The 17,209-nt window shown below is 39.4% G+C and overlaps 2 protein-coding genes across 8 annotated transcripts in view; one reads left to right on the forward strand and one right to left on the reverse strand.

Moving 5' to 3' along the window:
- The first annotated feature begins 3,239 nt into the window (after window positions 1-3,239).
- The window catches only part of LOC126373556 (uncharacterized), a 163,123-nt gene continuing 149,153 nt past the window's right edge, over window positions 3,240-17,209 (forward strand). For 2 of the 7 annotated variants that reach the window (XM_050019701.1, XM_050019730.1), the window contains exon 1: window positions 3,248-3,420. The gene's annotated coding sequence lies outside the window, so the exon portion shown is untranslated. Of the gene's footprint in view, window positions 3,421-17,209 lie in introns of all 7 variants that reach the window. The other 5 variants (XM_050019793.1, XR_007567334.1, XM_050019739.1 and 2 more) reach the window with 5 other exon arrangements.
- LOC126375252 (proteasome subunit beta type-2-like) lies at window positions 12,438-16,915 on the reverse strand. Its single transcript, XM_050022175.1, has 4 exons — window positions 16,810-16,915; window positions 14,299-14,492; window positions 13,153-13,315; window positions 12,438-12,604 (listed from the first exon to the last, which is right to left on the reverse strand). The coding sequence occupies exons 1-4, from the start codon at window positions 16,913-16,915 to the stop codon at window positions 12,438-12,440; spliced, it is 630 nt and encodes a 209-aa protein (XP_049878132.1).

Genomic DNA, 17,209 nt, shown 5'->3' on the forward strand with positions numbered 1-17,209 from the left:
TTTCTTGGTATGCAGATGAAAGTAGACATTATGTAGCGCGTATTGAGTTCATTCGCAATTGCGTACTAAATAGTGGTCCGGCCAGGGAGCATCACACGATGTGGAGGAAGCAAGAGAAGTATGTCAGGCGAAGCAAAAATCGATGCAAATGGAATTCCATAGTCTCTGCTTACGCCGGTGGGAAATAGGCGTGAGTTTATGTATGTATGTAATTATTTTAAGATTTAATATTATTAACAGTTCTTCACCTTAAGTATATTATAATACCCACTGTAAAATGACGATTATTCTTAACACATACCCGTTAATCCTTACCATAGAATAAGGAATAATACTACGTATAGAACGGCAACTCTCCGCTCCCCACCAGCGGCTGAGCTAGGTTTACCTCACCCCCTCGGTCTTACTTTAGTCTTCAATCGTATGGGCGTCGGACGTCCCACGCACAGATGCGCGTGTACGATAACGTCAATGTGTAGTGTCTGTGTAAAACGAGGTGTTTTGTATGTACCATTACTTTATTATTATTTTTTTAATGTATATTTGTACGCCTGCATGCAGGCCGAACACCTCACAACATTGTTATCTGAATAATTTTACCACCTTTTTGTATTTTATGTGTTTTCGCAAATAAATTGATTTGATTTGAATTGAATTGTCCGGGGTCCTTATACAACATAAACTTCCGAAGTATGTTTCGATTTTTTTTATGTGTAGTATACTTATGTAGGGCAGCGCAGGACCGATCGTCGTGGAGATCCTTGGGGGAGGCCTATGCCCAGCAGTGGGCGTCATACGGCTGATGATGATGATACTTATGTAGGGTGTAAAAAACAAAGATAACATGCAACGTCTCATATTCAAGATAAAATCTAGAAAAGCTTTGAATGGGTGTCGCATAAGACTGTCACAGGCTGTTAAGAACATTTATAACACCTATCTCAGATTTCTCATCTGATGTTATTGCAATTCACATGTCATCTTTTTATAGATCATTATTTTACACCATGGGTTATGTCCACAATTTGAGTATAAAAAGGATAAAACTTGTAAATAGTTATCTTGGACTGCGCTGTAAAAATTCTATGCTGGATTGCGAGGGAATGGAAAACGTAGAACACAGTCAGTTCTTAATCTTCCCGGTCATGTCATAAAAATGGGTCTTTAATCGTTTCGGACCGTAAAAGGTTCGGACCGCGCTGCGAATCGACTAACAACTCTTTTTGAGTGGGTCGTTTTACACCGCTCTGCTTGGAGCGGTGCGAATTGCCTAATGTATCTTTGGGAATGGGTCGATTCGGACCACAGGGTGCAATGAAATGTATAATAATACTATCCTCACTATCCGAACTCACTGAGGTTCAATCCAGTAAAGTTCGTGTGCTATTCGCCCCGTGGTCCGAACCGTTTTTGGTCCAAAAACATACTACACTCAATATAGTAATTATATAGTTGATATAGGTGATATAGATCACCTGTGCATCGTACGTAATATCGAAGTACTTGGTATTAAACGTGGCTACAAGTTTTCTTTTGATTGCTTGTAGTTTTGGCCCGTCGTGTATGTATGTTGTGACAGATGAAAAACCACCATAAAACTCTGTAAGGCTCCAAATAGCATGCTAATTAGTGGGTTGCTCTTTCACTGTGTAGTGTACTTCAATTATATGGTATGCATACGCTAATGTATCATCATCATCAGCCGTACGACGCCCACTGCTGGGCATAGGCCTCCCCCAAGGATCTCCACGACGATCGGTCCTGCGCTGCCCGCATCCAGCGGCTTCCCGCGACCTTCACCAGATCGTCGGTCCACCTTGTAGCGGGCCTACCCACTGAGCGTCGTCCGACACGCGGCCGCCACTCCAGAACCCTTCCGCCCCAGCGGCCATCGGTTCTCCTCGCCATGTGTCCTGCCCACTGCCACTTCAGCTTTGCAATTCTCCGAGCTATGTCGGTGACTTTAGTTCTCCTGCGGACGCTAATGTATATGTATGCAGTATTAATACCAGCCGACTAGCCGTTAAGCCGTTGGTCCTACTTACTGATGTAAGTACGTAGTCGTTACATGAGTCATGTCAGGGGCCTTAGGCGGCTCAATAATAAGCCTGACACCAGGGTTGATGAAGTTGGTCATTCACCTCAGAACCCACACGATAGAAGCAAGTAGTAATTATACGACTATTAAGTGGCATGACTTTCTGTAGCGTAATATTTTATTTTTACATTTAAACGGAGCAATCATAAAATCACATCCAAAAACAAAAACATGAATAAGTACACGTTATAATGGCCCCTCGATTTCCAAACTTGAAGTTAAACTCGTTAAACGAAAGTACTATTAGTGATTCTGTGGTTAAACTTCACATTCCCGTGTCCACAATGACAGGTAATTATGGTCGTCATCGCTGGCACAATGATAAATGATGTTGATCAGTGATGCAGCTTCATATATTTGCTCTCATTTCATTCAAACTCAAAGACTTTGAGTACTAGCAGGGATGGCGATCTGAGATCGATTAATCGAAGAATCGATTTTTCAGGCTAAAAATAAAACGATTCAGGGAATCGATATTTTACCGCTGAAAATATGCATTCGATTTTTTTTGGTTTGGTAATAACCATAAAAATATAGTTGAAATATTTTATCGTATTACGGTATTACCGGTTAAAGAATTGAATTACTCAAAAATTCGCAAGATGGCTGTGTGCATAGTTTCCTTTGCTTCTATTTTAATAAATAAGGAGATACGTTTGAAAGACTAATTTAAACACTATGTAGGTACTTACTTATTTAAAAGTGACTAATATTAGTTGAAAGTAAAAAGTTAAAAAACAACGATGAGCGTAAATTGGTTTATTTTTAATGGTATGCAAAATTTATTGATAGTCAAGATTCTTTTACCGCCCTGAACGTGATATGCCTGAGAAGAAGTAACGTGTCAAATCAGGTTTAGTTCGTAGTTGCCACACTGATTGTATACATAGCGGCGTCTTGTGATAACAGCCTCTCATCTGCGCATACGGCCTTCCCCGCGCCTCGCTCCATCTCACTCGTCAGTACCGCACGACAACTCGAAGAAATACATACTCCTCTGTGAAAACTCCTTTGAAAAATATAAGTTTAAAAAGTGTAAATTGAATAAAAAGTTAGAAGGCTGTAATTATAACGAGGATAAAAAAGTTGTGGTGTGATTTAAAAAAAAGAATAAATAAATAATATTTGATTTTAGTTAATGAAATGTTCAAATGAAGAACTGTCTGGAATTGGATTGCATTAAAAAAGAAAAAGTGCGCCCTTTAGTGTTTTTAAAAACATAAATACTTACGTAATGTGTGTTTGGTTTTGTTTACAGTGTTTTGAGTGAGTGTGTTCGTTGATAGTTGAAGTAGGTACAAACCTATACTAGGTTTTTGCCGGTAAGCAATAATGATAGTTATTACCCAGTAATATTAGGTTTAACTTGATTTCTTGATTTTCTAGACACGATATATTATTATTGCTTTAAACTTCGGTAAATACACTTATGTGTCTTAGATGCGAAGCGATAGTGTGCACTTTCTTGCATAGTGGTAGGTACCTAATTAGACACATAGTAGGTAATAATAACTATAGTAATAATAAATTATTAGCGTATGTAACACTTCATCATCATCATCACCAGCCCATTAACGTCCCCACTGCTGGGGCACGAGCCTTCCCTATGGATGGATAGGGAGATCGGGCCTTAAACCACCGCGCGAGCGGTGCGGATTGGTGGTTATTAACGACTGCTAATGCAGCCGGGACCAACGGCTTAACGTGCCTTCCGAAGCACGAAGGAGCTCGAGATGAAAACTTTTTTTTGTGGTCACCCATCCTATGACCGGCCTTTGCGAAAGTTGCTTAACTTCAACAATCGCAGACCGAGCGCGTTTACCGCTGCGCCACCGAGCTCCTCAATGTAACACTTATTATAATATTATACGTTGCAATCTGATTGTGTCTTTTATGGTATTAAAGGACATTTGTCTCTTTTTCTTTATTAAAATTCATAAATAAGTTAAATCCTACGATTGGTTATTTTTCTTATATTAGATTGCCGCAGAAGGCATTCACTACTTGGCCGGAAGGCTAATGTCACATGTGGGCAAACCGGTGTGGCGTGTCCAAACCATATGGTTATCAACACACAAATTGATTTTGAAATACTTATAACTCCGACACCAAACAAATTGAACTTACATTCACCAAATTGGAGATATCCTTAGAAATGGTTCATGGTCGGAGATATCCTTAGTTCATCTACTCCGAACCGGCGTGCCTGTATGAAACGATTGATGAATGTGGAGGAAGCAAGAGAAGTGTCAGGATCGAAGTAAATGAAATTCCGTAGTCTGCTTACCCCGGTGGGAAATAGGCATGAGTTTATGTATGTATGTAACTTCCAATGTTTCTAATTCGTTACGCAACGCTTGCATTCAATACACAAAACAACTGATTATTGTTACTTATAGTTGGTATTTATAATTTGTCTCAACAAAAAAGTTACATAATACATAAGTATACAGTGTCATAGTGACATCGTAACGAATACTAAGGGGGATGATTCACACCATGCAAAATTCACGATATTTTTTATATTTTTTTAATTAAGTATTTTCAATTCTATACTTTTGCGATGGAAAATTCCACTTGATATTAACTCATAATAATTAGTTGAATCACCCTTCTCAGTATTTTATTATGTCACTTACACTAACACCCCGTACAAGTACATACAGCTAGCCATACAAGTAGGTATGGGTGTTAGTGACACCGTAACGAATACTGAGGGATATGATTCAGACCATGATTCTGAGTTGACATCAAGTGGAATTCCTGTCGGAAAATTCATGATTTTTTTGTGTTTTTTAAATTATTTTCAGTTCCATACTTTTGCAACGGAAAATTCCACTTGATATTAATTCAGAATCATGGCTTGAATTATCCCTCAAAGTTTTCGTTACGATGTCAACGTGTTGACCTAGGGTCCTTGGTAGATTTCTGCAAACATGTCTCGGATAAAAAATAATACAGAGCTACACGTATTTAGATTATTGACTAAACAATTCTCTTGAATAATATTATATTTTCATAAACGATGTTAACTCTCCAACTCTTCATATAAGATTACCACAACCGTACAAAATTCCCGCCACCGCCTTTCAAAAAGGCGGGAAAATGTTCCCGTTCGAAAAAGAAATCAAAATTAAAAACAAAAGAAATAATATGCCAGTTTTAAATTAAACAAAAAAGTCGCGACACAGATTCACATACGTCTACCTACTATAAATATTTGAAAACAATGGTCTACTAATTAGGTAAGTCGAATTAAAATGAAATTAATATGTCTAATGTTAAGAGAGAAAGTAAAATACCTACCAAAAGAGAGATCGATAGATGTTCTTTGGTAAAAATAATAATGTTTAAGCAAATATACTTACTTACTCGTATTCCATATTCACGATCAGTTTACTCAGATCTGTTTTGTTTTACTCGTCTCAAACAAACACTTTCGTTTCAATATTTACTTTTGAAATTGATCGAACCAAACGAGGCTTTGGATTTACTGCAAACTTCTCGCTACTACCAAGGCTCTTAAGTCTTTAGTTAAGTATTCTAATATAAAAAAATAGAATATTACCATGAATTTTTTCATACTTTTGCCTCATCAACAAGCTTCTACGATCGATATAATTTCCATACAGTCATGTCAGAGTAATTTGCACAATAGCCATTTACTTTCTCATAAAGTCATAACAATGAATAATAATTCTTGTCAAACACTATTATCATTATTCAAGCTTTCTGCATCATTAAAAACTGGAGATGGAAAAATGTATTTAAGTAATATTATAATTTCGAATTTTATTTTAGATATTTATGTGACTATTTTAATCATAATTATTTTGGACATTTTGGTCGGTAATAAAGAACATTTATAATATAATAATATTAATAATAACGTTGAAAAAATCAAAATAAAAATATTGAACTAATTTAAAATCGTAACGTCCGGTTTTCCACACGAAATAGTTAAATAAACGAGATTGAATTTTAAACGAATATTAAGCCTTACGACCTTTTAACACTATCTATCAAAATTATAAATAAACACATAATAATAGTCATCGATAGAAGAACAGGGACACAAAATAGTTATAAAAAGTTAAAACTGCCTTTCTGGAAAATATAATAAACAATTTCTATTCTATTGAAAACCACATTCTTCAACAAAACCTTGATTCTTTCCATTAATTTCAATTCAGGTAAAACTTGAGTCCAGTTTTTAACGGCCTCCTTGGTTCAGTAGTTGAGCGATGGGTTCTCGTTTCGGAGGCCCCAGGTTCGAGTCTCGATGGGAACATAACGTTGTGAGCCCTGGTTTGGTTAGGACATTACAGGCTGATCACTCGATTGTCGATTGTTCGAAAGTAATTTGTTCCATGCTTCGGAACGCACTTTAAGCCTTTGGTCCCGGTTACTACTTACTGATGCAAGCCTTTGGCGGCTCAATAATAACCTTGACACCAGGGTTGATGAGGTAGGTCAACGACCTCATAACCCACACGATAGAGGAAACCTAGATATTATACGGGGTGTTAGTGACACCGTAACGAATACTCAGGGTACTCAGGGTAGGGTCATGATTCAACTCATGATTCTGAGTTAATATCAAGTGCAATTGTCCGTCGCAAAATTCATGTTTTTTTATATTTACACATACATACATAAACTCACGCCCGTAATCCCTAATGGGGTGGGCAGAGCCACAAGTAATCAAAGACAACTTGCAGCCACTGATACGATGTCGTAAGCTGGATATGATGAACCTTATGGTGATAAGGGATCAGCCTATCGCCCATAACATTAATCCATCATGTTAGAGGACACAATCCTTCTGTCGGTTTTTACGACATGCCCGGGAAGACAAGCAGCATTTGTATTTTTAAGTAGCTTATCTATTGCAAGGTTTTAATAACAAAAATAACTTCCGAATTAGATTATTCATAAAACATTGCGCAGTTTTCACAATAAGGCGACGTTATGGTGTATTATTCAAGGTCTGACGTACAGTGTTATGTCAGGTCTTCATTTTATTACCATTTTACGATGCATTGTGGAGCTGCGAATGACCAAGCGACGCCCTCAAAAGACATTCACTTGCAAATATTACGGTGAAAATATGATTTTCTACTATTTATATGCGTTTACGTTGGTTTACGTAAAAAGAAATTCAGAATGGTAACGTTATATTTAATAATGAATATACCATCAATTGTCTAAATAGAAGTTAATTAACATAATACAGGGTGATAGTGACCCCGTGAGGAGCTCGGTGGCGCAGCGGTAAACGCACTCGGTCTGCGATTGTTGAAGTTAAGTATCTTTCGCAAAGGCCGGTCATAGGATGGGTGACCACAAAAACAAAAGTTTTCATCTCGAGCTCCTCCGTGCTTCGGAAGGCACGCTAAGCCGTTGGTCCCGGCTGCATTAGCAGTCGTTAATAACCATCAATCCGCACTGGGCCCGCGTGATGGTTTAAGGCCCGATCTCCCTATCCATCCATAGGGAAGGCCCGTGCCCCAGCAGTAGGGACGTTAATGGGCTGATGATGATGATGATGAGTGACACCGTATCGAATACTGAGGGAGATGATTCAGCTCATGATTTTGAGTTAATATCAAGTGGAATTTTATGTTTATTTTGTTTTTTTCTTTTTATTATTTTACTAGCGACCCGAAGCTGGGGCGGCTTCGCTCGGGTGCAATGCTGAGGAAAAATTAAATTATTTACGACATCACATTAAAATCCTCAAAAATAACAGTATTTCTCCACTATTTAATGGTTGTCATTATACATAAAAACCTTCCTCTTGAATCACTCTATCTAATAAAAAAAACCGCATCAAAATCCGTTGCGTAATTTTAAAGATTTCAGCGTGCATAGGGATATAGGGACAGAAAAAGCGACTTTGTTTTATACTATGTAGTGATTTTCAATTCTATGCATAGTTTTGTACTGGAAAATTCAGGTGGAAATTAGTATGGAACCCTCAGTGCGTGAATCGGACTTGCGTTAATTGGCCTTTTCTTAGACCTGGCGACGCTCGCTTGCCAGAGAATTAAAAACTCTCAGGGTGGTATTAATAAACTTACTTCAGCTTTGAGACTACTCTCAAGATCATGTCAATGTGACAGTTTTCTCATTTATTTATTTGGTCAACCAACGGCAAGTACACTGATACATGGTTACAAAAAAAAACAAAAACAATAAAAACAGGGACTTGAGCATTGAGGGCAGTCTCAGCTGAGATTAGTTTATTAATATGACAATATTGTCGTGGGAGCAAGCTACAGAGGCTGCAAAAGATCGCGAGGAGTGGAACTGTTCGAGCCCTACATCCCAACAGGGGATAATAGGATTGGTAGAAAAAGAATTTATGGCTCGGTTTACTTTCCCTCACTTTCTTCCCCTGTCGTATGGGTTGTGAGGTGGATAACCAACCTCTACTATTGAGCCGCCAAAGGCTCCTTATATGACTCATGTAACGACTACTTACTTACAATAGTAAGTAGTAACCGGAACCAACTACTTAACGTGCCTTCCGAAGCATGTATCCTCTGTAATGTCCTTACCAAACTAGGGATCACAAAGTGATTTTTGTGACATGTCCCCACCGGGATTCGACCCCCGGACCTCCGGAACGTGAGCCCAACGCTCAACCACGGGACCACGGAGGCCGTTATTATTGAGTCCCTTACATTATGTATCATAATATGTGTTCATAGGCATATAATTATATTTGTGTGCGGCGTTTACAACAGATGTGGTGATAACAAGTCGTGCAGGCCTCCTTATCATCAGTTAAGACATCTTGACGTTTGTTTACCTACGTAGATACTATGTACAGTCATGAGCAATATCATGTACCCACTTTATGACTCTGTCGCACTATCATATTTGACATATAGCGAGACTTGCAGTTCAATTTGACAAAGAAGTTAATGTGACATGGTTTCAAAGTGTATACATATTAATGCTCATGACCGTACCTGCCTACCTACATGCTAAAGTAACCAAGGTAACATAATACTTATCAGAATATTAAGGTTTCTACTGAAATTATGTAACTGAAGGCCTCCGTGATCCAGTTGTTGAGCGTTGGGCTCACGATCCGGAGGTCCGGGGGTCGAATCCCGGTGGGGGCATGTCACAAAAATCACTTTGTGATCCCTAGTTTGGTAAGTACATTACAGGTTGATCACCTGATTGTCCAAAAAGTAAGATAATCCGTGCTTCAGAAGGCACGTTAAGCCGTGGGTCCCCTCCTGATGTAAGTAAGTAGTCGTTACATGAGCCATGTCATGCCTTTGGCGGCTCAATAATAACCCTGACACCAGGGTTGATGAGGTTGGTAATTCACCTCACAACCCACACGATAGAAGAAGATATATCCTTTAAATCCCGATTATCCTGCAATCAAGATTCAATGTAAAGGAATGTATGAGCACATCGCGTTCCCAAACCCATTGTGAATAATCATGAATGGTAACCTCTGGTCTAATCCCACGGTGGAGCCACATCTGATAAAGCTGGAAGAGTCTGTAATCTCATGATTTCGTTAAGCACTTTATTATTGTAGTGGGTTGGGTAAAACGACAGTGTCAAAACAAATACGTATGTTTCAATTGTAAGTTGCTTTAATTTGTACGGATTGCATTTTTGATGTGAATATTTTGTTTCGAAGTAATGTGTAAGTTGTTGCAAAATGTTGTTTTTGCAGAGATTAATTCAAATTCAAAATTCAAAAATATCTTTATTCAGTAGGTAACATAGTTACACTTTGAATCGTCAATTTTTACATAACGAACGTCTCATCCGCGTAAAACTACTGCAGCTTCTCACAACCTGTATAGCCGGGGAAAAGAAGCGGCAAGAAAAAACTAAAAAAATAAAATAAAAATAAACATAAAATATTGTTATACAACTGAGTAATTTAGCTGCCTAATATCAGTTCTCAGACAGTTAATCCTATGCATTCATATCTTCTAAATAATCACTAACTTTATAATAACCTTTTTTGTAAAGTTTTTGTTTAACTACTGTCTTAAAACAGTTGAAAGGCAAATTCTGAATGTCAATGGGAATCTTATTGTAAAAACGTATACATTGCCCCTTAAAAGATTTAGTAATCTTAAATTAGGAATTGGGATTAGTCAGTTGGCTTCATCCACGGAGTAAGAGAAAGAAGATGGAAGGGCTCTAACGCGCATTTTGTATGAGAACCTCATGTATGAGAGACACATTATCGAAATTTGTGAGAAAGGAAAAACTTTGTGAGACTATCCTCTGTTTGGTAAAGACTTAGGGTGGTATTAATTAACTAATTTCAGCCGAGACTGCCCTCAAGATCATGCTCAAGTCTCTGTTTTTATATAAGAACTGTCACATTGACATGATCTTGAGGGCAGTCTCGAAGCTGAGATTAGTTTATTAATACCACCCTTAGAAACTTGATTGTCCGAAAAAGTAAGATGATTCCTTCGGAGGGCACGTTAAGCCATGAGTCGTGGCTATTAGCCGTAAAAACACCACTAACCCGTAGTGGAACAGTGTGGTGGAATTCATACCCCCTCCGGTCGATTGCTGGGAGGTCTGTGACCGGTAGTGGGACGATATAGGTTGTATAAATGTTTCTTTCTTCCTTCCTTTTTGGTATGAGTTAGAAGTTAGAATACAATCTTCTTTTATGGGCCTCGGATGGCATTCACTTTATTACTTGATCGGAAAAAGTCAATCCGTCGCATAGAAAGTTCATTACAAATATCCATTATGTTTACCAATCAACTTTATCCAACTAAGCCGCATAGTTATTCGTATGGGAAAGATTTGGCCAAGTTTCCGGTAGCTAGTTATCCTAACCGGTTCACATATCTGGGTCCACTAGTGGCAAGTGCAGCCGTATTTGTATTTGTTTGATTGCAACGCAAACTAGTTTCGAGTTCCCTTCCCGTGAATGAAATAGAAAATGCAGTGAAATTAGAGGTGCCTAATCTTCTTCTTAAACGGAAAGTAGCGTATTTGGGGCATATTCTTCGGAATGAAAGATACCAGCTGCTTCAATTAATTATGATGGGCAAAATTGAAGGGAGAAGACGTCGAGGGAGGAGGAAGAAGTCGTGGCTGCGGAACATCCGCGAATGGACCGGAGTTACAACCGTAGAACAGCTGTTTCGTCTTGCTTCTGACAGAGAAGAGTTCTCAAAGCTGACGGCCAACGTGTAATGGACAGGCACTGGAAGAAGAAGAAGAATCTTCTTCTTATCGTGTGGGTTGTGAGGTAGAATTCCAACCTCATCAACCCTGATGTCAGAGTTATAATTGAACCGCCAAAGGCCCTAGACATGGCTCATGTAACGATTACTCACTTACATCAGTAAATAGTAACCGGGACCAACGGCTTAACGTGCCTTCCGAAGCACGGATCATCTTACTTTCGGACAATCAAGTGATCAGCCTGTAATGTCCTAACCAAACTAAGGACAACAAAGTGATTTTTGTGATATGCCCCCACGGGAATCGAACCCGGGGCCTCCTCATGCTCAACCACTGGACCACAGAGGCCGTTTAGCCCGTTTAGGCTATTTAGGTGCCTAATGAAGTATTGGGTTCTTTTTTAATCACTAATTTAAGAGCCATGATGTTCTCAGTGTTGCTTTCTCCATGCTACTTTTTAAGGGAAAAATAGGGCAGTGGTTTCCCTCTTGCCTTCGGCAGTACTCTGTCTGACGCGAGTGGGATGGCGCCCAGAGTAGTGTAATTCAAAGCCGTACTAGGACTCCTGTCCTCCGCCTCTGAATAGTACTTACTGACAGCTGCTGCTCTTTTTACCGACTTCTTTTATACCGTGACTTATTGTAGATTTGCCGCATAATTATGGCATTAATTACTTGGCCGAATACCCGGTATACAATTTAAAACAACAGGCCTGGCTGAGGGTGCCCAATTTGGCGTGAACCTCGGCTCGGGGCGTCAGAGGGGATTACGAGATATTTGAAAGAATGAATCCACCCTAGTAGGTCGATAAGATAATAGGGTTGATTAATTGTTTAATTTTAAAGGTTTATATTTATAAATTATACTTATCATTTGGTTAGTCGATTCACTGTTGGTCGAAGTCCTCCAACGACTCGCGAAGACTGGCCTTTAAAAGCTATCAAAGTGTAAAATTATCTTCTAACAATACAAAAATGAAAATTAAAATAAAATTATGTAATAAAATCCATAAGCACTGTATACAGTATTAGTATTGTAAAGTAATAAAATATAAATTAGGTAGCAAAAATAAAATAAAAACATAAAATAGGTAAACTAAATTCATACAAAAATCCCAATAATAATGATGATAATATCATCTGGCGAAAGCAGCTGACATGACAGGATCGATCATAGGCAAAATGCTAATGCCATCTTTGGAAATCATCTTCACCTGGAAGTTGGGCAGGTTTAGGAACAAACGCTGATGGATCTCCCTGACGCACATTTGCATCACCTCGTATGCTTGGGCTTCTGTCATATCTATAACAATAATATAAATAATAGATACTTAATGATAAAATCATAATAGTATTATATTTTCAAAAATACTAATTGATATCACACACGCAAAATTTGTGTCCGGCTAATGGTAATAGGTTTATTTTAAACCTGACTTTTTGTAAATTTGCCGCAGATGGCATTAACTACTTGGCCGGACAAATGGGGAGCGCGGAAGGCTCTCACCCGGTACAACGTTTAAGACAACATACCTGAGGGTGCCCAGTTGGGCGCGAACCTCGGCTCAGGGCGTCGTCTGAGAGGAAAAATATTTTTAAAAATATAAATAGCGATAAGCGCTGATTGTGGGAAATCGTCGACCACGCCGGCGGGGTCGGTATCGGGGTCCTGAAGAATGGTAATAGGCTCGCCCTCTACTCGTATTACGTAGGACTTAAACATAGTTTGACAAACCTAGTTTGCGAAACACGGTTGTCATGCTTACACAACAAGACCCCGCTGTAACAAGTTGGACTTTTTGGTTCCATTCTTGAGAGAGACGCACTTACTCAAAATTATGCTGACGTTACCTCGTCTGTGGTAGTACTCCAGAATACTGGTCCCAAAGAGACCCCCAAATCCATGGGCAGCTATGGGCATCCGCAGACAGGTGGCCATATGGTCCAGCAGGTACAGCTGACCACCTTCCTTCTCGTCCCAGCCCGCGACAAGGATGTTTAAGAGGAACGGTGACTGAAAGATAAGGAGTGACTTTAAACATTGGCTCCTTCTTCCTGCCGTTCTGAAACGTCATCATTTATTTTATCAGCTGAGTAACTTGCTAACTGGACAGCATTAGTTGAGCTGACGCTTGCGTTTGCTCAGGCGCATCCTACGTTTGGCCAAGTGGAATATGCTCCTATCTAACTTCTACAATCGGAATCTGTACTATCTGGACCTTGGTTCAATGATGAGCCTTTAGCCCGTCACGATTCGCGGCTTTTGCACACATTGGGTACGGCGTCTTAAGAGGTTTACATGGATAACGAGAACCGCTGAAAAGAGATCTTGTTGACTCCGTATATATAATAGTCAGCTTCGGGAATCTGAAGTCTTTATCGAGTTAGCTTATTGGTCATCAAAATCGCTGGTCAGAGGTATCTCCAGGGTACAGGTACCAGTACCATGGATGCGGGACATTGTACTAAGACAGATATTTTTGAAACTTTCCGGTAACGCCTTTGGGCCTTCTCAAAATTTCTTGTAACTCTCAAAAACGTATACTACACTTCTATATATACTATACTACTTCGTTTATATACTATACTACACTTTCGTATACTACATTTTACTGTTTCTAGCATGTCAAACAAATTAAAATTTATTAAATACTGTAAGTAACGTATATAAGCTGTTTATGCATGTACACTCATGAGCAATATAATGTACCCACTTTAGGACTCTGTCGCACTAACATATTTGACATTTAGTGAGACTTACAGTTCAATTTGTCAAAAAAGTTAATGTGACATGGTAACAAAGTGTATACATAATTAATGCTCGTGACCGTATGTTATGTATGTAAGTAACTTCTCGTCTCACCAAATTTAATTGTACGCCTACCGGTAGATCACAGCGGTCTTATTATTATCTTTGTAACATTTACCCACTGTACCTGTGTATCACAATAAATGATTTGAATTTGAATTTTGAATCTGAAACGTGAGTCTACTCACCCCAGTCTTATAAGAATCAGCCAAGTTTTTCCTGGCAAAGTGTACGGCGGCTGTTGTGTCCAGCTCATAGCCGTTCTTTATCTTGTACAATGACAGGTTATTGGAGACGAAGTGCACGAACTGGTGGATGTCCCCGTAGTCACCATTGACTCCCATGATCAGACGGTCCGCGAGCGATAACAGCTTATCCACATCTGAAAATAACTGGTGTTAAGTCGCTGGTTTGAATCCAGATGTGACCTTACTGTTTTTTTCCTTTTGGGTATGACGCTCTGAACTTTATATTTTGGTTGAAGACCCCATTTTTTTGACGCACAGTTTTCTTTTCACAGTCTCGTTTACTCATCATCATCAGCCCATTAACGTCCCCACTGCTGGGGCGCGGGCCTTCCCTATGGATGGATAGGGAGATCGGGCCTTAAACCATAACGCGGGCCCAGTGCGGATTGATGGTTATTAACGACTGCTAATGCTGCCGGGACCAACGGCTTAACGTGCCTTCCGAAGCACGGAGGAGCTCGAGATATTTTTTATTTTTTTTGTGGTCGCCAATCCTATGACCGGCCTTTGCGAAAGTTGCTTAACTTCAACAATCGCAGACCGAGCGCGTTTACCGCTGCGCCACCGAGCTCTTCAGTCAGTCTCGTTTACTAACCTGAAGATTTTATCGCAGTCAACACAGGAACAGAACCGTCACAAACCTTGTGAAATTAACAGCACGGTATAATCGAATGTATCCGTGTAGGAGGTGCTTACTTCGGTGGGAAATAGGCGTTAGTTTATGTAGATATGTATGTAAGTGAAGTATAATCAGATTGAAACATCTTTATTTAGTAGTTACACTTTGAATCGTCAGTTTTTACAGCAGCTTCTCACAGCCTGTATAGTCGGGGAAAAGAAGCTGCAAGGAAAACCTCGGCACATAATTATATAATATGCTCCATAAGCCGCGCGACCTTCGGTGTCGGAACAGTCTTATGCTTATTAATAGTACCTAAACATTTACTCAATATAAGGATTTACTCAATATCATATAAACAAAGTTTAAATCTTTGTTTATATAGAAATGACATGTCGCAAAAATATATCTACTAATTGCGCAGAAACAAATAAGTAAATAAATAAAATAAGTGCGCAATGCACACAAAATAGCAATATTACTTTTTTAGATGAATTGTTTCGATGTAGCCGTTTTGATCCTCCAGTTCAATCTTATTTTAAAATCACTTTATCTCTTTATAAGTCCATTGAAAACATATTACAACTGTAAAAGTTATAATACCGTTTTTATACCAAGACAAATATTACTCTTAATGATGAGGTGGATACTATCGTGCTATTATGGAAATCATCATAACAGTAGGTCAAATGAGCAGAAGCCGTCCACATCTAGTGGCCTTGCACCATGATGATTGCTTAAGCTATTAGTTTTTATAACAAGCTATTTATAGGAGAAAGATAAGATTATCTGTGCGAAGGTTTTTTAATAGAACGTCTAGTTAGATCTCTATGGTTTTTCTATAAACTTTTACAGACTTTTAAGGCTGTTTAAAAGGTTTGTCTCTAGAGTGGGTTGTGAGGTGGATAACCAAAATTCATCAACCCTAGTGTCAGGGTTATTATTAAGCTGCCAGAGGCCCCTGACATGGCTTATGGATCGTCAATCTTTTAATAATTAGTAAATGACATAACATAAAAAGCCTATGTACGTCCCACCGCTGGGCAGACGACTCCTGTCAAACAACCGGAGGAGGTTATTATCATAATTAAAACACATAATAACGGGTTCTTACCCCCGGGTCATCCCGTGATCATGGCACTTGCAACAGTGTCGAAATATCGGCAGTCTCATATCCCTACTTTAAACGCGGTAAGAACCCGTTATGTGTTTTAACCGGAGGGGGTATGGACCATACTCCACCACGCTGCTTCACTCCGGGTTGGTGGAGATATAATTAGTCATCATCATCAGCCGTACGACGCCCACTGCTGGGCATAGGCCTCCCCCAAGGATCTCCACGACGATCGGTCCCGCGCTGCCCGCATCCAACGGCTTCCCGCGACCTACACCAGATCGTCGGTCCACCTTGTAGCGGGCCTACCCACTTAGCGTCGTCCGACACGTGGTCGCCACTCTAGAACCCTTCCGCCCCAGCGGCCATCGGTTCTCCTCGCTATGTGTCCTGCCCACTGCCACTTCAGCTTTGCAATTCTCCGAGCTATGTCGGTGACTTTAGCTCTCCTGCGGATCTCCTCATTTCTGATTCGAAATACCGAGCATAGCTCTCTCCAATTAGATATAATTAGTAAGTAATCTACTTTAATTCTCTCAACGTTTTCACTAACACAGTTGGCTCGACCATTTTTGATAGCGGTGCGGCTCACTTATCACGTTGGTCTAACAGAAAGCTCGGTGAGGTGTGGGTATTTCATCTAGCAATAGATGTACCTCTTACTACCCTAATTGAGATATAGTCGTGAACCTATGTTATGTTATATTTTATACTTTACCATTCTTCAATATAAACACGCTCTTTGCAGCAGTCTGATCTGAAGCTATCATGGTGAAGTCGTTGCACTCCATTCCGAGAAGGCATTGGAACATCGCAGGCTGCATCTTGAGTTGTCAACGTATACCAACTTAAAAAAAAAGTTAAATAAGTCGACTACAAAAAAATCACGCTCTCAAAAGTATAAAACAAGAAAGTATTATTACACATTGTTTTAAGTCGAAATCTAGCAAACTAGCAAACGACATAGATCAGCCAGTACGTCCATTTGATTCGTGCTGCTCGATGACCTATTCTTTTGATAACGTCACACTTAGGCGCGAAAAGTCTAGGCAGAAGAGAGAAAGCAGTGAAGAGAACAAGTATGTTGATGGAACAGTTTCACTTGAACTCATGCGCAC

The sequence above is a fragment of the Pectinophora gossypiella genome, chromosome 2 (assembly GCF_024362695.1).
Source record: "Pectinophora gossypiella chromosome 2, ilPecGoss1.1, whole genome shotgun sequence".
Lineage (NCBI taxonomy): Eukaryota > Metazoa > Arthropoda > Insecta > Lepidoptera > Gelechiidae > Pectinophora > Pectinophora gossypiella.